The sequence below is a fragment of the Centrocercus urophasianus genome, unplaced genomic scaffold (assembly GCF_019232065.1).
Source record: "Centrocercus urophasianus isolate 14NV4802_14NV808 unplaced genomic scaffold, USGS_Curo_1.0 seq_9, whole genome shotgun sequence".
In the NCBI taxonomy this organism is placed as follows: domain Eukaryota; kingdom Metazoa; phylum Chordata; class Aves; order Galliformes; family Phasianidae; genus Centrocercus; species Centrocercus urophasianus.
Window position 1 is genome coordinate 20,869,309 of NW_024885532.1, and position 23,032 is coordinate 20,892,340.

Sequence of the window (23,032 nt, forward strand, 5' to 3'; positions counted from 1 at the left end):
ATATATATATATATATATATATTCAACATAAACTGTTTAATATAACAAAAGAATGTCATTCAATTATAGAGCATCATCATGCAATTACAGTAGCTTAAAGTGTAGGGTTTTCTCTAACGTTTTGGGGGTTTTTTTGTGTGGTTAGGTCTATCTATTTTAAAAATATTGCACTAATTATGTGTAAGCCATGTCAGTGCCAATTTGAAGCATGTGAATAAATACCCAGGGGCCCTGGGTAACCTGTGGTCTAGCAATGTATGTCCTTGTTCACTGCAGGGGAGTTGGACTAGATTGGCCATCAGAGCTCCCTTCAGACTCTAAGGATTCTATGATTCTATAATACACTTCAAGTAGCTTTGCTCCCTTGACAAAGGGAACATTTCTTAATATGCATGGCTTTCTTATATATGACAAGCTCCCTTCAGTCTTCTTTGTGCCTTTCTTGAAGTAGTAGGTATTACTGGGCCATTTTGTTGTGTCAGTACTTAAAATTGGGTAATACAGGGAATAGTTATTTGGGTAACTGGGAGTAGTAAGCAATTTTTTCTTGCAGGGAGCAGAAGCCATTTCCAGCTTGTTGGCAGTATTTGATGGAAACTGATATTTGAGATTCCTTTAGCCAACAATTTGGAAATTATATTGATAGTAAGCCTGGAAATTCCATTAGTGGTGGCTTAAAGTTGCAGAATACAGGATCAGACTCCTTAGAAAACAACAGGAGGCAACTTGTAACATGTTTCAGGGTGGGAAAGAACTGACATTTTTTTTTCATAGAAGCTCTTTTGACAAGGTACATTCTCTCTTCCTGCATGATCTCAGGTCAATATAAAAACTGTGCTTCAGTACTTACAGAGGATTAAGCTAGCTGTAAGCAGGGGAGCAAGGCAAGTTGGAAAGAATTATCAAAGCACAGTCTGTGCAGTTTTATTTGAATGGAAATGCCAATTAAAGTTCTTTTGTGGCCTTGGTAAAGTGAGTTACTCAGGGGAGTGTTCATACTGTTTGCTTTGCATTTTTTAATGCTGGCAGCTTAAGTTTAGAAATACAGTAGTATTAGGCTTTTTCTCTAGATCATTTATAGGTATAGGCATAGAGTTTTCCAGAATGTGAGTCAGAGCTTTCAGATGAGGTTATACTTCAGAACAGAAGCCTCCTGCCTTTGACTGTATTGTGTGTGTAATACAAAATCTTGAAGCAGGATGATACAGTTCCTATATACATCACATGACATATGTATAAACAGCTTTTCTTTCTGGTAATTCTTACGGTGATTTGTGTTGAGGGGCAGCATGAAGCCTTATGGAAGCATTTATAATGCCTTTTTCTGTTTATTGCTTGTTCTGTCATTGCAGTTCTTTATTTTTGAGACTATGTTTTAAGATGCTGAACTAAAGGTCACATTACCAAAACAAAAACCAAACAAACCAAACCATCTTTTATGTTGCTATGATGTTATAATCACATGGTTAACTACATTGAACATACTGTATCTTAAGACCCAGATTGACCTGTAAAATATATAAATGTATCTTACCAGAACAGTGCTATGCATGAGGCCATTCAATTAGGTTGTGAATAGTTTTCCCTTTAGTCTGAGAACTGGGGCAGCTTTTACTTCCACTTATGTTAACCAGCTACAATTCTCAAAGAGACTGAGCACAGAGTGTTGATACCAGTAGACTGTTTAAAATCTCGTTTCTATCTATGTAATTCAGAACCGAGGTTAATATTAATACTTAATCTGTTCAGTGATAGCCTCAAACAGTAGCTTGAAAAATGTTCTTGACCAGATTTGCATCTCCTATCCAAATCTAACAGGTAATTGAAACATCTTGGTAACTGCCTTTGGTGCTTTTTTTTTTTTTTTTTTTTTTCCATTTGTGCATTTTAATAGGTTTATTTGCAACTCTAGGGCTGCTTTGATTTATTTGAAAGCTTCTGCTCTCTAATTTTTTTTTTTTCCCTCAGTTAGTATGTGTTCATACTGCAAGCTTGCTAACCTGCCATTACAGTGTGGAAATTAAATACTTAAAAGTGCTTAAATGCACCCACACTGAGAAGCAAAGGACACTGATAGGTGATGCTGTTACTGACAGCTTCTTGAAAGAGATCAATATCTGCCTCTTGAAATGTTCCCTTTCACCATTTATTGTTTTAAATTTTACTATTTGTTGTCAGCAAAATACGTGGAAAAGAGCTTTAGCAGTCCCACAAAACTTAGCTGAAGAGCTGCAGTAGGCAGGGTTGGAGGTTCATGATCCTTGAGGTCCCTTCCAACCCTGGCCATTCTGTGATTGTGTGCATCTTCTTGCAGTAGTAGTTCTCTAAAATGCTTCATGGCTTGTCCTGCCATCTGTAGTAATTCAGGCTTCTCAGGGTACTGATTGTCTTGAAATTCTATTCTTAGAAAGCTTCCAGACATGCTCTAGGAGAGGTGTGAAATTGGAAAACTCAATCTTACATGCAAGCACAAAGCTAACGAGTTGCTAACAGTAGTGCCCAAAACATATCAGTGTAAGGACGCCCTCAGTTGTTTCAGTTCTTCACACTGAACATAGTCATGGAATAAATGCACTGTTTGTGAACTGTGAGTTAATTTTTTTGTCTTATTTCCTCTTATAAAAAGCAAGCTGTAGATCAGTATTCAGAATTTATTTAAAAAAAAAAAGCTTTTCTCATTTTTATTTTTTTTTTCCCCTGAGAATTCTGTTTCAGCAGTGAACTCCAGCAGCTGGATGAGCTTTTGGAATGAGAGGAGAGGAATTAATTTCTGCAATTGTCTCCACAGTGTATAATTTTATGAACTTTTAGTTAGCTTTTAAGCAAACATTGTATTTGCAATCCAGATTCCAGCCTGTAATCACTGAAATTTTTGAGCTTGTGTAAGTGACAAATAATCTGGTTTGGCCTAAAGACAGAATTACTATTAGCGTTGATCTGGAAAATTAATGAGTACAAATTAATACTTTCACCTGTATACAGAAGTTTGCCAGTTTTGCATTATAACACAGATTGTTGCTCTGAATGTTTCTGACAGTCATGTCTGTACTCTGTTCCAGTAAGCATATTTAGGAAGTTTCAGTGTTCTTGTGTTAAATGCCTTGACAAAACAGCTCTGAGGAAAACCAAGGTTCAAGATTGAGCTATTGTTCTTCTCTAGTTCAGCTGTGTTCTCTTCTTCTCCTGGCAGTAATGGTAACAGCAGTAGCTGGAGCAGTCTTGGTTTAGAAGGGGATATGTATGAGGAGAATTTATCCTTTCCAACATCAGACAGGTTGGTTGAGTTGAGAATATAAACCAGATGGGATCCTTATAATTAATGCATGTAATCATCATTTTGGAAAGTAAGAATATGGCACTTTTTTAATGCTTTTATGTTATTTGCTCTTTTCATGCCTAATCACAGTATGATTTCTTTCATTAGTTAATCCACACTGAATGGTTAAACTTTGCTGTGCTAAACTGGTGAATGTGCTCTGCTTGCAAAATGAAAGGTCCCACTTATGCATGTTCTTGCTTGCAGTTCACAAGTCTTTAGATTTACTTTTGTACTAGAGCTTGCTTCCTACAGGATTTCTGTTTCTCATTTAGCTTGTGGAAACTTTCAAAATTTCTTGGTAAATGATATTTGTAGAAAATTTAACATGCAGCTCTGCATAATCTATAGCTGTTCATACATGTGATATAAGATATCTCAACTTTTTTTTTTTGCATATGAAGCAAACCTGTCCTCTTCTATATTAACTAGTTTTCATCCTATTTTAAAAGATCTCTTTACAAGTTTCTTGCCTTTTCTCTCTTCTCCTAAGAGTAAATCTCATGAACTTGATGACAGATACATTTCCAACATGAAATGGTGTGAGAAGCAAAGCTTTTCATTGTCTTTTCTTAAATCTTCTATGATCTTCCTGTCTTTGCTGTTTGATCTTCAATGCAGTCTTAGGATTGACTATATTTCTTCTGTGCGTATTGTTTTAATATTTTTGTTACACTTTTAAAATACAGTGATGGAACAGAAGACAAAGATGAGGATTCCAAGGATGGTGTAGAAGGTAATCTCGATTCCAGAAATTATTGCTGTACTTGACATGATTTTTGTGTTAATTCTTTCCTTTTGTAATCTGCTAAATAACCCTGTTATCCCTGTGGATCATTATGACATTGGTGTCATTTAAGTGTCAGAATATATTCCTAGATTAATATTTTGAGTGAGCGCATCTGAGAAATGCTAGTCTCTGATTTTTAGAAAACACACGTAATTAACAATGAAAGATAGTGAAGTGTGAGCAGCTCCTTGAATGTGTGAATTAGTGAGGTGTATAAATTAAGGTCTGTACTGAATCTTGTTAAAACTTTCTGCTTCTTAGAGAACTCTGAACTTGGTTCAGTCTGAGCGAGGTACCAAAGGTTATTAACTCGCTACCTTCTGTGTTTTGGTCTTTCACTATGAGGTTGAGAAAATGCAAGTCACCATTATTCTTTTTCTGTACTCAACTTGAAGAAAAAAATATGTTCATTTAATGTCTTTTTTTTTTTTTTAACGTTAGGTTTGGAGCAAGTAAAAAAGACTTTAGCCATATTAAATATTGACCTGGAACCAAATCTAGTGGACCCCCAGCTCAGAGCAGCACTCCAGTGGCTAGCAGCTTCTGAAACAGAGGTGGCTGATCTGCACTTTCACGACTCTGCTACAAGGGAATTTGTCTTAGTAAGTTGTTGAGCTTGGTGGACTTTGGGAGAGGGAAGAATGTGATGAGATTTGTGGGGTTTGCTTTATTTTTATTTGCTATATCAGCCTTTTCTACTTTTCCACCCACTAATAAAGAGATATTTGCTGGCAAGAAAAATCATTATTTAAATCCTGATTGCTCAAAGTGGTACAGGCTGTTTAGTCTGTGCATGTACAGTGAATAACAGTGCATTAATCAAAGCTGAGTTACCTTGTCTCACGAGTCGTTTTACTCGGCTTATTCCAAAGAAAGGTACAGTTTCTGTTCAGTGAAAAATGTACTTTTTAAATGTACATTTTTAAATGTAGTGTTTAATTGTATGCAAACTAAATCTCATTTTTGAGAACTTGCTTGTGCAAGTAGTTTTCTAAGGTTATAGTGTGATGTTCATCCTCAAGTTTTTATGCCAGCAAATGCACATTTTCTTATCAGAATAAAGTTATGAAGTTTAGATTCTTTTTTTTTTTTTTTTGAAAGCAACTGCAATCAAAACTGTTAAGAAAAGGCATTGAATGTGGCTGTTTTGGTTTTAGAGATTGATGTGACTACAGAGAAAGCTGAATTTAATAGGAGAGGCTTCAGTAAAGCACGTCTCATAGGGGAGGGACAAATGTTTGGTGTATCTAATGACTTGAGGATATTTACATCACAAATGCAGCAGAAACTTTTTATTTTGATAAAATCTTTTTTTTACTTCATGTGATTACACACTAAACTGCATTCGATAATCCAGCATTTATTACATGACCTATTTTTTTTTTTAATTTTCTACCAAGAAACTGTTTTTAGCTATATCCAGTTGATTTACTTAGTTCCTTGATGTGAATGAGCTTTGCTTTAGTGGCTATTGTTCTGACTTACTGCGTAGCTTTTGCTGAAGATCTATCCATTCTTGGCCAACGTGAGCTATGACATTGCAAACACAGGCACAGTAGTGGTGGGATCCACGAGTGTTGGTGGTTATGTTGTTTTCCATGTCTTTGTCCTGTACCTTACATGGTAACATACCATGTGGAACAGCAACAAAAAGAAAAGATGGCAGATGTGGCTCTGAGCAGCCTGGTCCAGTGTTTGGCAACCCTGCACATAGCAGGAGGGTTGAATCTAGATGATCATTGTAGTCCTTTTCAACCCATGGGCATTCTATGATTCTGTGTCTCTTCCTCTTACTTCTTTTGCAGGCTTTTTACTTGGCTAGAGGCTAAAGTTGCAGTGCTATCTTTAAACTGATGCCTAAAGATGCATAAGAGATATATTATAGCTATTAAGAGAATATGATGAGAAAAGTGCTGTGGAAAATAACTGTCTAATGTGTCTTTTTGTAGTAAAAATTTTGCTTCTTGACAAGTGATACTTAGCTGACACGAAAAGATAAAATTACAACATCTTCAGACAAATGATCATCATGCAATGCTGAAAACATTTGTTTGCTTTTAAATAATCAATGATTTAAAAGCAAATAATCATTGATTATCAACTAGGTTTTACATATTCATCATTAGTTCTCCAAATGTACTAATGTTAAGATCAACTGAAACACTGTTTTTCCTTTCGTGCTCAGGGAAGGGTTACCTGTTTTTATTCTGTCTCTTTTCTCAGTAATGCTGTCAATCTACAGACTTGTGTCCAGTTGATGTCTAGTTGCCAAACCCAGAATGTCACCTGTTATGTCAGCCAGACTCAGCATCCTTCTCTGTTTTTTTGGTTTGGAACGAAAATACAGAGCTCTGAGCATTGTCTCTGAATTATCCGGTATAGGAAAGATTAGGACACGTGGTTTTTGAAATTAATTTGTTTTTAATTGTCAATCTATAAGTTCAGAGAACGAAACCTTTCTAGAAGGATACTTGTAAATGTAATAAGAATGTTCTTCTGAAAAGCCCCTGTGTTCTTTCAGGATTATATTGGATAGAAACGAGATATTTAGCAGTACAGTACAAGAAGTCTTGTACTTAGTCTCAGGCTGATGTTGATGATCTGGCCCAAACTGAGGTTCTTAAATTGGAAATAGTCATTCTCTGTTCTGTCACTGGTAGAACTAGATGCACCTCCAGAGGGCACTGTAGCCCAGCAGAAAACTAAACTGACTTCTGCTTTCAGATGTCTTCCCCAACTAAATTGACCTCTATGTATAATCTCGAAGTCAGCTCTGTGGTTTTGATAATCTCAGAGCTACTTTGGTAAGGTACCACAGTTACATAAGGAATAAACCTGGGCTTTTAAAATCACACTGAAAACAGTAATTTTCACTTTAAGCAGTTGGAAGTTTCAGGAAGGGAGGAGAGGCAAATGTTAGCTGATCAGAGCAGGATAATAAGCCACTGATGTTTTGTGGCTGTATAAAAGATAAAAATATACCATGCCTGCTATATGCTGGTAGTTACTAGCTGAAACTGGATATGAACTCTTGAGAGTTCACACTATACTCAGCAAGGCAGAAAAGTTGATTACCTGTATATGAAACAAAATATGTTAGTTAGCTGCTATAATGAGAGGCTAGTGAATTAGACAAATCTTGGGGGAAAAAAATTCAAGAAGGTCTGACAGCATGGATGTGCAAGTGCCTTGATTTAAAAAAAAAAAAAAAAAAAAAAAAAAAGAAAAGAAAAAGAAAAAGCATATAATTCTTAATCAGAGCATATCTAACTGTTCTATGATTTCTGATGTCTGTATTGAATCAACTCAGTTGATTCTCATGTGTGACAGTAGGAAGCAGCAGTCATAAAGAAAATATGGGATTGAACTTTGAACTCAATTAAAACACAAAGATAAGCAAAGCTAGGTGACAGCTCTCATATTTAGTGTGATGATGTATTTTTCCTTAGACAGAAACTTTAAACTGTATTTGCCTAAGTACATCTTTGGACTTCAGCCAAACTTCTCTCTGGCGTAAGAAAAATTATCCTTCTTTTATAAACCATTTACAAAATTGCCTCTTGTAGCCCATAAAACTCTGGTTTGCTGTGCTGTATTTTAAAATTTACAAATAATTCATGGAAATAACTTCAGAGTTCTGTCTCCCTCTTATGTAGAATGTGTTCGTTTATTTTTTTAAACTGAAGAAATTTCTGCATTCAGTATATGTTCTGCTCATTCAAGATAACCTGTACTCAGAAGTTAACTGTTTTGTACAGGTTTTTAGTACTGGGCTGGTTACAACTGAAAATGCAGACTGAAATGTTCAGCATTCACACTCTGCCTGACAGTTCTATCACCTGTCTCTTTGCAGTCTGAACATCACGCTTAGGTGAAGAAATAGGGAAAAGTTGTCTCACTCTTCTTTTTTTTTTTTTTCCTAGAATTTTCATACTTCAGTTTGACAGGTCACAGAAAAAAAAAAAATAAAAATCCTCTATAAATTTTTAATTTGGTAACCGTGAAGATCTTTTGCTGAATGACTTTTTAAAACTTAATAGAGAGCAGTAAAATTCTGTGGCTCCAGGAGATACGTGAAGTGTATGTCTAAATTGTTGTTGTTAAACGCAGCATTGGCGGTTATGCTGAAAGCCACCAAGAATATATATTTTTTTAAAGTAAAGATTTCTTAGTTCTGGGCAAGCTGACAAATTCACTGCATCTTAGGGGTAGGCATTCTTCCGTATTTAGCTAATCTTGACATGTAGGCAAAGGAAATTTCTTGCTTGGGCTCCCGGATGAAAAAAAATTGTTTTCAGCTACACTGATCTCCTTCACCTTTTCCTCTTCTCCAAGATGCTATAATTTCCTAACTCTGAAGGCGCTGTTTCCGTTGAGGGTAGCATCTGTGCCACCCAAACCACACTATATGTTGTGAAAGGAAAATCCACATCCTTTTATTAAGACTGAGTTTTGTCTTTTTTTATGTGCGTTATTGGCATGGGAGGGGTGGCAAATGTCTTAACCTTGTGTTCGGAATTTCCTGTTTTCTGCAGTCTTGATGAACCACAGCCTTCATACCTATGGCACCAGATCATTTGAAAATGTCACTCCCTCCAGAAGAAACTGTTGTGAAAAGCGCTTGATCCTTGAGGAAGTTTTTGTTTTTGTAGATGTGGGAATAATGATGAACTTGTTACAACTGATCTCTTATGAGCTAATGTTTCAAGAATAACTTCTGTAACTGTTAATCAGGATGTGCTGGTCAAAATATTTTGTTTTGTGTTTCTCCCATATCCCCTTTAGCTTTCCAGAAGACTGCGTGAAAGAGATTGGAAAGTGGGAGATCTCTTGCAAGCAGTGTTGAAGTACTGTGAAATGCTAGAGAAGGCATCCGATGGAGAACAAGCCTTTAATAAGTCTTTGGTTGGGTGGCTCCTGGATAATGTCTGAAAAAGTCCAAAGATGCACCACTCCTCGCTTCATTCCCCTTTCAAAAGGAGATAGGAAGAACGTAGATAAATAATGTAAAATTCAATTAATGAATGTTCAAGTAATTGTCAGCATTTAAAAGACTGAGGTGAAAGTCAAAGTATCTGTGCTGTGCTTTGTGATACTGTGCACATGATATGTTTATTCAGTCCATAATCAGCACTGTCCACCCATGCATAACTTGTATTTACTGCTGTGTTCAGACCGTTGAGATAGTTATGAAAAAGTACCTTGTCTATGATAGTAGTTCAGAGCAGACAGTCTCAGGCATGACACTGAAGTTTCCCACTGCACCAGGATTGCTCTTTCCCAATTGTGCCTGTTCTGAATTCACGGTGGGACTATGAACACTTGTGTTCTGGAAAAACCTCTTCTCATAGTCTGCAGCAGGATTTTCCAGAAGAATTGTCATTCTTGGTCAAGTGTTAGGTGCACAAGGGCAGAAATATCAGGAGGAATATGGACTTGCCCAGGCAGACCGTTACTGAAGTCTGCCTTCATAGCTGCCTTTCTCAATTTGAATTTTCAAAGATGTGAGAGTCTGCTCTGAAATTGAAGTGCAAATACTTATTTCCTTTTGTTGGTTATAGAGCTGGTAAGTTCAGGTAGAAAGACAGTCTGAGCAGCTGAGCGTAACTTCTTAAAAATGAGGCAGAGTTTCTTAAAGTTTGCCAGTCAAGTTTAAATTGCTAAATTTCTTACTGAAGTTTCTTGTACCAAAATACTTGTATAACATTGATTTCATGTCTAAAGAATTTGTATGTTAGTCTTTGTTATGGTTTAATCCTAATAGCAGCTCAGCTCCACACAGCTGCTTGCTCACTGCCCCTCACAGTGTGACAGCAAAGAAACTTGGAAAGGTGAAAGTGTTAAGAAGTCATGGCTTGAGATAAAGACAGCTGCAGCAAAAGCTGCCCTTGCAAGCAAAGCAAAGTCAGGGCTCTCTCATATGTAATGGGTGCTTGGGAAGAAAACATCAAATGCCACCCTCCCTTCCATTCCATCTTCCATTGCTGAGCATAACACCACAAGGTGTGGAATATCTCTTTGGTTAATGTGTTAGCTGTCCTGGCTATGTCCCTGATCAGCATCTTGTGCCCCTTAGCTCCTTGCTGGCAGGTCATCTTCAGAAGCTGAAATGGCCACAGCTCTGTTAGCACTGCTCTGCAGCAACTAAAATATCAACGTGTTGTCAATATTATTTTCATCACAAGTCCAAAATATAGCACCATACAAACCTCTGTGAAGAAAATTAATTCAAGCCAAAGCTGGGAGAGTCTCACATACAGAGTAGCAAATGGAATCTTTTTTTTTTTTCTCTGAGAATTGTGGCCATCTTTTTGACCAGTCTAATTCTTTACTTCTTACCTTCCATACATGAGTTTTCTTTTCAGTAATAAAGAGAATTTTGTTACTTGCTGAGCACTTAAGTGTTAGCATGGAAAACTCATTAAAATATAAAGGAGAAATTTATTGCAAATTGATTTTTCATTTTTTTTAACTACCTTTGCTGAATATTTTTTTAAAGGCACTTTTAATCAAGTCTTTTTAGCAATCTAATCATGTTTCTTACCAGTACTGCTGACTTGCCTTTTTGTCAGAAGGAAAGTCTGGATCTTTACATATCCTGTTGTATGAGAATGCTTTTGGGGTTTGCTTTTTTGTTTTTATGCATTCTTTTTTAGAAAAAGGCACTTGGTAGTAATTACAAGGCTGCCACCTCAACATTCATATCACTTGAAAGCAAATCGTGGTGTTTCACTTAGTTTGGGTGAACAAAAGAATCTTAATGGCTTTGTCGAAGAAAAATACACTGTTGGTATGTCATGCATTTCAGGGTGTGATCCCAAATGAAAAGCAATGGATGTCTTTAAACCTGTTCATGAGTTATAGTGCAATATGTACAATTCTGATTCCTCGTGTCCTAAATTGCTATAAAGTGTCACACTGGTAAGACCACTTTTCTTGCATTGTCTTTGTGTGTCAGGAAGGCATTCCACTAGTCAGTATAGATCTTTTTACAGAGACCTGGTTTAGTTTATTTTTCATCTGTCATCTGGTTTTCAAAAGGGACCCTGTCTTGGATCTCAAAGTTTACCTTTCAAACTGAGTTAGGTTTATATATGCACGTGTGTGTTCACACATGTGCATGCACACACAACTAGATATGTTGATGTATCTATATTATGTATTAGATCACACCTATATGAATTTACAACATAAATTTTTATTGCTAACTTAAAGTGGTGTTATTCTCAGAGTTTATTACCTCATTTCGCTGACTGAAAGGTCTGTATGTGCCGTATGACAAAGACCAAAAAAAAAATACTACAGGCTCTTTGGCTCCTTTATAGGTAATACAGTGCTAAGTTACAGGAGTCAGCTTTCTCTAGAATGCAAAGAGAGGAGAAAAAAACCATTATAATTTCTTTATGTGGGAGATGGCCTAGTAATGAATACATGTGAAGGGCTATATGATTTTTTCTTTCTATTTTTGTGTTCTTCCTCTCTCCCCACTTTCCTTTCTTTTTTTCAGACTTTGAGAACATTGACTTTCAGGTTCATTCCAGACAAAAGTTTTGAACCATTCTGTGGCCATAACATCCTCCTTTCAACAAAGTAATAATGAACTTGCAAAATTAAAATGTCAAGAAAATAAAACACAAAAACCAATGCCTGAGAACTAAATTTGCTCTGGCTTTTGGTATTCCCGTAGAAGTGAATTTTCAGGACATGAGGATACAATAATGCTGGTACAGTGTTTCAGCACATCTAAAGCCAAGCTGAAAATGATATTGAAGATGTTGTACATGTGCAGACCTGTTGGTAGACTTCAACACACAGAACAGGGGGAAAAAAAAATTCCAGGAAAACAGGAAACTCATCAGTTTGGTATGTTGGCTTTTATAAAATTGATGATTTAAAAAAAAAATTTAATGCAAGATTAAGAGTTTATGCAGCTCCCAAAGCTTCCAACTATTCAAGAAGTCAAGTGAACAATAGTTGTGCTGTAAGTTAAGTCTGTTTCAAAGGGGATCGGATGCAGTGCATTGCTTCATTGACTGATGTTAAGGATGGCATTGATTTATTAGTCTGTAAGGAAAGGAACAATTTCCAAATTAACACAAGGAGAAAAGTTACAAAACAATTCATTTTTAATTTTAAAAAAAGTAAAACCACAGTTTTCTACACAAGTTGTTTTGAATTTGCGTTCTGGATGCTCTTTTTTTTTTTTTTCCTTTTACTGAAATTGAAATCAAACCAGCCTTGCAAATTTATTATTTAATCATTTTAATAGCTGATGCAGAATTCTTCCTTTGATTATATCTAACTGGTGCTGTCTGTTATCTTACTTGTGATATATACGTAGTTGTTGTTTTCTGCAGTGAGTCTTATATAATGCTGTTCCTGAGTTTATTTAAAACTCCTGACCACAAATACGGAAGTGTAAGTGAAAACTAACAATACAGAGGACTACATTTTGGCCCATTTAAAGCAGACAAATGTGCAATGAAATATAGTCTGTTTCATCTTGCAGATTTTTCTGCATGGGAAACTCAGTAATGTAATTTTAAATTGAAGAATATATATATATTCTTCATATATATTGTGTGTGTGTGTGTGTGTGTGTGTGTGTGTGTGTGTGTGTGTGTGTGTGTATATATATGTATATATATACACAATGATGTCACCATTCCAGAAAGCACCCTCTTGTCACCATTCCAGAAAGCACCCTGTCTTAAATGCTACATAAATACATGTGGTGTTCTGAAAAATGGAAGTGCTTTCATGTTCTGTGAGATACCGTAGGGAGGAAAAAAAAAGAAAAGTGAAAATAATCCCTCTATAAATTAACAATTAAAAGTGTCCATATTTAAAACAAATGTAAGCATTTGGAGCGGGGTACATAAATAATACATAAGTACATATGAAAACCAAACCCGTATGCTAAAATTAAAGAAGACCTACTGTTTCAAATTGAGGATGTGAAAAATGAGTCAACGCCACGAATTTGAATGCGATTTGCATAGTATTTTTCTTCTTGAGTTTAAAATGACTGTGTAAACTTGAAGAAAAAAATAATATTAAAAAAAGAAAACAACAAAAATGTGAACCTAACAACCCACATTCCGAGACTGATCGGGTCTCCCCAAAACAGTACCAGATTTTAAACGTTATGTTTTTTAATGTTACTTTATCTAGGACCTTTTCTATTAGGAGTTGCATCCTGTTGGAGATGGGAACATGGTAAATATAAACACTGTCACCAGCGGAAAAAACTAGCTTTACAGAGGTGACCTGCAAAGAAAAAGACAAGATTTGGGACTGATTTTAATGTAAGAATTAGTGGCTTTTCAACAAGAGCCACTACTGTCAAGCATTTGACTGTCAAGTACTTTAGCTCTGAAGAGACAAGTACAGAGCCCAGCCACTGTAGTCACTTTATTTTATACCATCTTTGTACATTCCTGTTGTATAGCTGGAGTCGTAGTTTTAGAGGGTCTTTGTTCTGTTGTAATGTCTGAATAGTATTTAATACTAAAATTTATTATAATTTGCTGGAATTGCTGCTTATTTGTGCAGTGTTAAGATAATTCGCAGCCCAGTTAGTGATGCAATTGTACACCAAAAGCAGTTTGAATAACTATAAATGTTTATGTAACTGTACTCAATGAATATGAAGGTCTCGTATAACGGTGATGAGTTTTGCCATTTTAATAATTTAACTATATTCAGTTTTCAGATTATAAACTCCAGGTTGCACTAAATTTGTCCTTGTTTTAGCAGTGGCTTAAAATAAAACACGTTTCACTGGCTTTGAGAGAGCTGTCATTTCTTGTGAGTTCATTCAATGTTACTTTTCAGTTTACAAAGCTAAGATTGGTCCTACTCCGTGTTGTGTGAGGGCACTTGAATGGCATAGTAAGCAGTGCTAATGCAGCAGGAGATGGCATCATTCTTACAGGATTGAATTGCTCTCTGCAAAGAATTCGAGAGCACCATTTTGCTGTCTTTTGGGTTGAGAGCTAAGCCCGAAGTTCCAGTCACATAAAGTATATCATTGCATGAATTCTGTTAGGAGATATTAAGCAAGAAATGAACTGTAATATCTCCATGTAAGCTGAATGAATAACCAGTCTGTGTCATCTAGCCTGAAAGCTAGGTCAGGAAGCATGGCCTGATAATTCCATGTGGGTTGAAGATGGTCTTGGCACACACACAGTTTCTGGGGAACCAGAGTAACAGCCAGCTTTGAAGTCTTCTTAATGCAAGAATGTGCTGCTGATGAAAATGTGTGGAACACGAGTTTTCGTGGGCTTATTGAAAGCATTCAAACATTTTGATATGTTGTGAAACTCACCAAAGAATAAATTTTTAAGTAACCTAAAATTAAAATGCTGGCCAAACTTGTTGTGTACTGATATGGTTTCTAAGTTCTAGAGATGCTGTTATTGCAAATAGATGACAGGAGTTTGTTTTGTATTTATATCTTACAAATCTAACAATTTCAGTAGCATTTCATTTCAAGAATACATTTTGGGTTTTTTTTGCTGAAGTTACCTTTAAAGTAAGCATGCCCAGCTTTACATGATTCTGTATTTTTGCAGTGGTTTTTTTAGAGTTGATTTCTTCAGTGTCTATATGATTTCTTCCAAAAAAACAAAAAAATTATCTTATTTCGTTACTATATCTGTGTGAAAGATGTTTGAGTTTGGCTAACGAGTCAGTTACCTTCTAGAAAATGGGTATTAACTGATCAAGTAAATGTTTGACTTGTTTGTAAAATACTATGCAGACAAAAGGATTGAAAAAATAAAGGAAAAAGGTGGGTGGCAAATTTGGAAATAAAAACAGATTTTTGTGAAGAGAAAGAATCATCTTGAAGATTAGCTTGCTCTTTTTCTTCCTGCCTAGCCTTTATTTTGCTTGCTTTCAGCAGTCTTGCTCTGGCTGGCTTTATTCAACCACAGAAGTATCCGTGCACTTTGCTTAACCTTGGTGTATTAAATAAAGCATTGCATCTCCAGCTATTCTGTAGTTTTTGCCCAACGTGTGCTGCTCCCATCTCCCACTCCTTTGCTTCTACTTTCTTCTAACTCCATGACTTGAGCTTTTAATGTGACTGAATTCCTGAATTAATTCCTTGCTGGTTACTGCCCCAAGCCTCTGACTGGAAAGTGCCTATGGAAAGCCAGTGATGCCAAAGCCAAAGAAATGTGCACTCATCACTGACCTTACTGACTACTTACTGAACTCCAGGTTAATCAAATGTCTCTTTAGTTGGTGTTAAGGCCAACCAACAGATGTGTTTCTGCTTGGGGCAGGGGAACTGACAGTGACAAGCACAAGGCCATGTCTGTCATCAAGGTGCTGGCTCTTTGCTTCATGGCCATGCAGCATCTTTCCCCAAGAACTACAGTGACTGAAATGGAGGTCTTTGCATAGTCAAAACGTGTAGCCTATCCTGTCTCCTCCAGTCCTCCAAAAGTGACTGCAGCTGCTTCTAGGCCTGTAAGGAGCTGTGCGTGGATGTGAGAGACTATGTTTTTTTGTTTTTATTTGAGAATGGTCAAAAGAGAAACACAAGTTTAATGCTTTGGACAGGAATAAGACAAATATCCAGGATGCAAAAGCAAGGTAATGTATTTTTTATTCCATCTGCCCAAGTAGCCCACTTATTGCCAGTCTTATTTTTTGCAGTTTTCTCCTCTTATTGCTCTAAGTCTCCTCCCACACTTTCCTTGTGGCTGTAGCTGGTTTCTACTGTTTTCCGACCCTTCTCCAACCAGTAGTAGGGCTGTTCAGATTTTTTCCTGACCCTACTCAGCTGTCCTGATGTGACTTCTGGCCTTCTTATTCTTGGCTGGCGGAAGTGGTTAAAAACAAGCAAGGGAAGTCGTAGTTGAGAGGTTATGGAATAAAGCTGCCTACCAGAAATCATCAAGCAGTGAAGAAGAACTAAACTTGCTTTTGGCTGAGTTTTTCACTCCTGTAGGAAAGTAATCTGTGGTTGCTTTGGTTTGGAACCCAACTTGTTGCTTGCAAAACGCTTGGATTTTATGCTGATCTGAAAGTAACTTTTAAGCTGATACTCGAGCATAGTATAATGTAAGTCTGGTGTACTACATTATGGGTATGGATGCATATTTGCTTTGCTGCATAACAACAACTTCCAGACACATGGCAAAATGCATTCTTCTGGAAAGCTGACAGTTGTCTCGCCCACCTACATCAGGTCTCAAATTTAAGTGATAGTATTTAATTACAAACAGTGGATGTGATTCTTGATGTGTCTGGTTATGGGAAGAATGTACCTTTACAATTACTGCCCTCTAATTTTGTACTATGTGCAGATGTTGTAACTGGGCTAATTAACCATACGAAATCAGTCATACTACTCATATTGCTGCAACAGTGCTAACGTGATGCGAACAGAAATGAAACAAAGAACCTCCGTACCCTGGATGTCAGAAATTTAGAAGAGATGAATGGTGTTTCTTTTGGAAACGTGAACGTAAGTCTATGGGAAAATAGACTGTGGAAGAAGCCCATCACAAATTGGTTAGAGAATTTCCAGTACTCAAGTGTCCTGTTAAACAGAACTCTATGTAGTATGTGAAGTGATATATATATATATCAGAAAAGACTGAGAGCTTGCTGAGTGTACTGGAGTTGAAAGGCCTGGTCATGACAGAAGTCTCTACTTACTAGTTGTGGGACTGCTTGGATAATATTACTGTAGCAACAGAAAATACTCATTTTTTGATGCTGTTAGCTTAGGAGCTTTGAAACACAAGGCAACTTAATCCTGTGAAGTACCATGTGAAGATAGTCAGCAGAGTGGTCAGAGTCATGAAAGGGTAATGCCTGAGACATCCTGACTCGCCTCGTACATGCTGGCATCTTCGCCCAAAACCTCTTTTCCTGTGACTGCCTGAGAAAATGAAAGAGGTGGGTGTTGGAAATTCCCCAAGGAGTCTGGATGGCCTTCATCAGTATGATCAAAGTGCTTCTGAGAGGCTCTTAGAGACATGGTTTTAGAGAAGGATTAATGGTAATTTCTGTTTTAAATTATTCTGTGAGATTTTTTTTCTTCCTGCAGTATTGGAATGCAGCTGTTTATGGTGTATACCCATCTTGCATTTAAAATTTGTCTTATTTTGTTTTTCTTTGTGTTTTAGCTTCCATTACTGTTAAAGAGGGAATTTAGGTATGAAGAAAAGTCCTCATTTCCGCAGTCATTTAGATTACACGGGGTGAGTATTCAAGATTAATTAGAGATAAAACCCTTAATCTGAATACATGTCAGCAATGAAAAAGTTGTTTGTTACCACCATTCATTTTTAATTTTCTTTCTTAAAACATCAGCCTTTTTTAGCTGACGAGATTGGAAGTGTACTGTAGCTAAAGCTCATTTAATTGTATCTAATTAACAAGGGTACGATTTGTATCTTTGTTATTTACAAAGAGATATGACCTGTGATCATTCTCTGGCATCTCAGTTGATCTGAACATAAATTAATTTCATACCAACTGGCTTCTCTTTGCAAGTTTAGTGTTCAAACACAGTCATGTCTTAAATGCAACGTCAGTTTTTATAATGGCAATTTCAACAACATCTTGGGATGTTGAAAAGAGTAAAGGTTTCAAAGTTTCCCTTATTTCTTGTTTGTGATTTCATTGCACGTAGTACAAGGGTGGGCCCTTCTCCATTCCTTCCCAAAGTAAATCTTTCATTGGAGACTGTGCCTTGCTGTGATCACACAAAGTACCCTGGGACTCGTCTTCTGCAATTCCTCCCTTCTCCAACTTGGCTTGAATGCTGCTCCTAAAGGGTCCCCCCCAAACCAATGAGTATTTTACAATTTCAGTATATTCTCTTTTTTAATAAAACTTGAAGATTGTTTGCCTTTTTTGGCAAACACATAAATCAGTCAAAGGCAACCCCAAACAGGTAATGTATGGAAAAACCCTCCAAATTTTGAAGCTGCTATCATTGTCAGGACAAGTATCTGACTCATTTTTTGAAATGTTTCTGTGGTGGTTGATAAGGATGGGACACGTCTCTCACTGTCCTAGATGATGAATTACCCCCAAGGTAGCACAAACGCTGACTACATGGCCAGGAAGTCTAGGAATTTCCAAAGACAACACAAGAAATGAGAGGATGTGAGGTTCCATACATTATCCTTCTTTGAGTAGTTCTTCCAAGGGCATAACACTGGCATAAAAACGAGGGCAATAAAGATTACTAAGTCATGAGGAACAATGTCTGTCAGACTATGCTTTGTACAGAATGAGGGATTTCCCTACACAGCTCCGACATGGGGCCCTGAAAGGTCTTTTGAGTAAGTCTCCTGTCTCACTCTTCCTAATTTTGATCTCTGGGAAATTGACCATTACCTACAGCCCTTTGTGCAGGGAGCTGATAGGAATAGTCTCCTCTTCCTCACATGAAGTAGTCTCTTCCTGAGCTGAATTTGACTGATGAAGCACCAAGAGAACATGTTAGCAACAGATGATGGTTGTTAACAGGCATGTTAGGAGCCGGTCATGGATTAATTGAGGTGCACGTAGTTAATTCAATAGCTAATTAACCGCTTCTTGTGAAGAGCTGAAAAAAGCATTTCAGGATTGTGATCTTCTCCTATTAAGACATTATTCACTATGAATTGCCACAGAATTGCACCTTAAATGGTGGAAATGGTAGTTATGTTTCAAAGAAAAAGTACTGTAAGTAGATTTATATAAATAATGAGGTGATATTTCCTGCATGTTGTAAGGGAGTTCAGACAAAAAATGCTCCTAGTTAGGCTGAAAATTTATTTTAATGCTTGCAGCCCCTTTAGAGAATGGTTCTTCATGTATTTTATACAGGGTTGAGAGGAAGGGGGAGGGGGGGCTGAAGTGGTAGTGAAGCACAAGAAATGGTGGCAAAGAGATAAAACCATCCCAGCTAAGCTACTCACCTGGCAAGCACTGTGTTGCCAAGAAAGCCACAAAAATGTCTTGAAGAAAGCAATGTAACCACTTTAGTGCTGGTGGTTTGGTGAACCTCACAGGGCGGCCTGCAGTCAGATGTCAGCCATACTTTCCAAACAACACAAGGACTGGTCAGTGGTTTGAGATGAAATGCAGCCAGGCTTGTGCTTTGGCTCCAGGTAACGCCACCACAATCTGTTTATAACATTTGCTCTGTTTTTATGGTTAGCAATGGATGCATTGGCTTAGCTGGATCATCGTAAGCACCTTTGCAATTAACTACTTTGCCCAAATTGCCCAGAGCCATCTTGGTCTTCTAGCCAAATCTCATGCGAATGCTATACACTAGAATTTTTACCCTCATTGAAATATACAGCTTGATGCTACGGGCTTGCATCTTTGCAGACTTTGCCAGATTTTCAGGGAAGGCCAGTATGTTAAATTATAGTAAATGTAGTGCATGCTTCTTTCTGTAGCTTGATAGCTGTAATTTGTTAGCTAGAAATGCACTATTACATACATACTGAGGTTTTGTGGATTTCCTGGCTTCGTTGTTACAACGAGGACAAGTGATTAATCATGTAACGTGTCTAGTGATGAGTGAGTACATCCGGTCTACTTTTTATTTTTTTAATTACTTTCTTTTTCTGTACCTCTGTAGCTTGTATGATGGTTTTATACCAATTCTTTTGCTTCAGCTTTTGAGCTTTGCACCATTCGCTGGCCATTACAAAAACCATTTCAGGAGAAGAATTGCTCACAATTAAGACTCCAAAATGCTACAGAAACATTGTCTGTACTCAGATTTTTCCTCAGAATTGTGGTTGCTTAATAGGTAGAAAGATTCAAATGTATGTATCTCTTACACTAAGGATGAATATACAGCCCTGGATGTTATGCTTTTTGACATCTAAACAAGCAAGCCTTTCCTCTCAAATCCAAACAAACTTTTATCTTTGAGGAAGAACCATCTTTATTTTCAGTACCTGGGCAGCCTAAAGTGGTCTTCTCTGTCTTCTGCCTACCTCCCACCCCTTGCTATAAACAGCCTGCTGGAACTTGAAGAAAATTTCAGTGCCAAAGCAGCATCAGAGAGACTCAGCCTCAGCAAGATCCCTTGTGCAATATTCAGGGACCATATATTTTCTTAATACTGACTCACTTTTAGTTCTTTACCTGCTTCTGCATGTTCTCTTAATCACTCTGCTCTGTAAATGACAGTAAAGCCTTGGGTCACAACTGATTATAAAGTTTACAGTCCTTCCCGTGCTTTAAAATCCTGCCTTCCTTTTCTTCACCACAGTAACAGCAGCAACTTCAGATTATAGGAAATTACTGAGAATGCTATGGCTAAGGTGATCTCAATGCCAGCCTTGAAAGAAAACGCAGGTTTACCCAGCTGTGAAGATGACACAGGTGGGTTTCTGCAAAGGGGATTTTCCTGCTTGGTTTGTTTTGCATGGGGTGAGAAGAGCAGTTTGCTGTGAGGGGGATGAGGTTACCCACAGGCACCAGTGATGCACCCGATATGGCTTTCAATTGGCAAATTGCAGGGATATGGGTCACCAAAAAGGCAGAGATTACTGGAACAACAAAAAGGTGTTGGAGCTGTGGAAATCTAAGAGATTGCAAACAATAGGCCAGTTGTAACACAAAAATGTAATCAGGTAGTTTTGCTGTAAGGTGCAATGTTAGATAATGACTCTTCATTGAAAAGCATGGATCTTTTAACTTGTAAACGCACACCTCCAGCCACGGGGCAAATAACAAAATAAATGTTACCGTTTGCAGAACCAGAAACAAAAGTCAAGACAAAGACTTCAAGATAAACCTACAGGCCTGGTGAAACGCCATAGTAGTAATGGACTTTTGAAGGTGAACATATAAATTGTATTATGACAAATAGTATTGTCATTTTATGTGTTACTTTTATGTGTTCTGTTTGTTCTTCAAATTTGTCGTTAGCATAGGCTTATGCTTATTTAGGTACAGAATTGCTATGAATGTGTAAAGACATAAGCTTAAGCCCAGTTGAAGATGTGCATGGTGTAAACACGGTTCTGCATCATTAACTTTAGGATATAAACTCTGCAGCTGGGAGATTGGGAGCTCACAGTTTTCAGCTCTTCAGGGAATGTGTGCAGGGTCACCACTTTCAGATTTTGTCAGATTTTTTTCAGATGGAGAGAAGAAGTTACACAGAATTTCCAAGCTTGCACAAAGCTTTAGAGTTATTTGAGGAGATGTGTTTGAATAGACATCACAAACGGTTGTAGTCTACATATTTTAAAGCCAAATTGGATACTGAACATTTTAGTACTGATTTTTAGTTAAGCAGTCATTTAAGCTGTCACAGCGTTCTTAGTTGTTGGAAAATCTTTGAAGATTGATAGCATTACATAAATAAAGGAAGATTTTTGGAAGTACTAAAATCCTGTGGGAAGATGACTCCTTTTATTACTGACTGTTGCCAAGAACAGAATGGAACTGATGCAGCTTGTCATTCTCTGAATCGTAAGTCAGCATTCTTGTATTCAGCTCAATATCTTGATATTTTTATCCCAAACTTCCTTAAATGTCATTGCATCTGACAAGACAACTCATGTATGTTTGACATGAAGAAATTCGGTGTAAATACTGATTAACAGTGAGATAATTTTCTACAGAAATTTTGGAAATATTTGACATTTCTTCCAGTATTTCACACGTGTAAGGGAGAAAAGTGAAATAGTTGTGTGTTTCTCAAAATGAAAGCATGTTTAGAAAGTGGCAACTTCATTACATTAGTGGGTAATAACCCTGAGGAAAAAAAGCAATGTCTATTTACTGGATTATTGTCTCTTTTGAAGTCCTTAGCCGGAAATAAACACACAGAGGTACCATTAGATTTATTTTACGGGGCTAAGAAATTCATTGGCAGAATTTTGAAGCAGTACATTTGTGTAGACAGAATCTTTTTCTTCTGCTTGAGGCTACTTTTACAGCACTTCGTAATTGCTTTTCAGGTACATCCGGAACAATGTCTTTAGTGTGTGTATGAAAACCAGTATTTGACATTATAGAGACATGCACAGTTCACTGTTAAAAATGGCATTATCCCATTATCCAAAAGCACTCTGCTGACTAACTCTGTCAGTTTAGCATTTATCCTCAGGTATGAAAACAACTTGAGATGTTGATGAGCAAGATGAAGATCTGCCAGGGCTTACCTTCATGCAAGCATTCCCATCAAAAACTGCTGCAATGAATTTCTGAAGGGAAGAGAGCCTAAAACTCATGATGTGCTGATAGATTTTTTTTTTTCTCAAAAGAATTTCACATTGACATAGCTGGTAACAGTAAAGCTCCAGCCAGATGAATAGTCAGGCTAAGATATTTTTTGCTAGAAGGAAGGGGCATTGACATTTAAGTTATGTTTTCAGAAGAAGGCTGGAGACCCCCTTTTGGCAGCACATATTACAGCTGTTTATATATTTTTTTCCAAAACACTTTAAATGGAGGTGTAAAATTGCTTAAGCATGCCTAGAAGAGTGGCCAAGACAGTCCCTGTCTTTAGGGAAGTTTCCACTTTGTGGAGTTAAGAGTCAAATTGCTCATATTTGTTATTTGTAGTGCTCACTCCATGAATCTTGGGATATTGTACAAGTAGATGAGCCTTTGTTAAAAATGGAAAGTCTAATTTTACCTTACAGTGTGCCAATAAGGACCACCTCTGAGACTGCAGGATCTTGGAGGTTTAAAGCCCATTCAGATGAGACAGGACCAGTAGTCGGTAGACATATCAGGCAGTGGGTATGTGAAAAGCAGGATCCAACCTCCCTAGTGAATTTGGTAGGGTTTTGGAGCCCTTCCCTCTTTGATACAGAACTATAGCAGAGATTTGGGCTATAGCTGATATTCTGACTGTAAAACCCCGACTCTGATAGAAAATTCCTAGCTTCAAACCAAGATCCTAGTGAAGATGAAATGCT

The 23,032-nt window shown here is 37.2% G+C and overlaps 1 protein-coding gene across 2 annotated transcripts in view; it reads left to right on the forward strand.

The window, feature by feature from the left end:
• AKAP11 (A-kinase anchoring protein 11) overlaps positions 1-11,320 on the forward strand; it is a 36,548-nt gene extending 25,228 nt beyond the window's left edge. The window contains exons 9-12 of one of the 2 annotated variants that reach the window (XM_042838873.1): positions 3,191-3,274; positions 4,006-4,052; positions 4,548-4,708; positions 8,892-11,320. In XM_042838873.1, the coding sequence (XP_042694807.1) occupies positions 3,191-3,274; positions 4,006-4,052; positions 4,548-4,708; positions 8,892-9,038 (439 nt within the window). In that variant the 3' untranslated portion in view covers positions 9,039-11,320. The remainder of the gene's footprint in view (positions 1-3,190; positions 3,275-4,005; positions 4,053-4,547; positions 4,709-8,891) is intronic. The other variant, XM_042838874.1, reaches the window with a different exon arrangement.
• Positions 11,321-23,032: the final 11,712 nt, after the last annotated feature.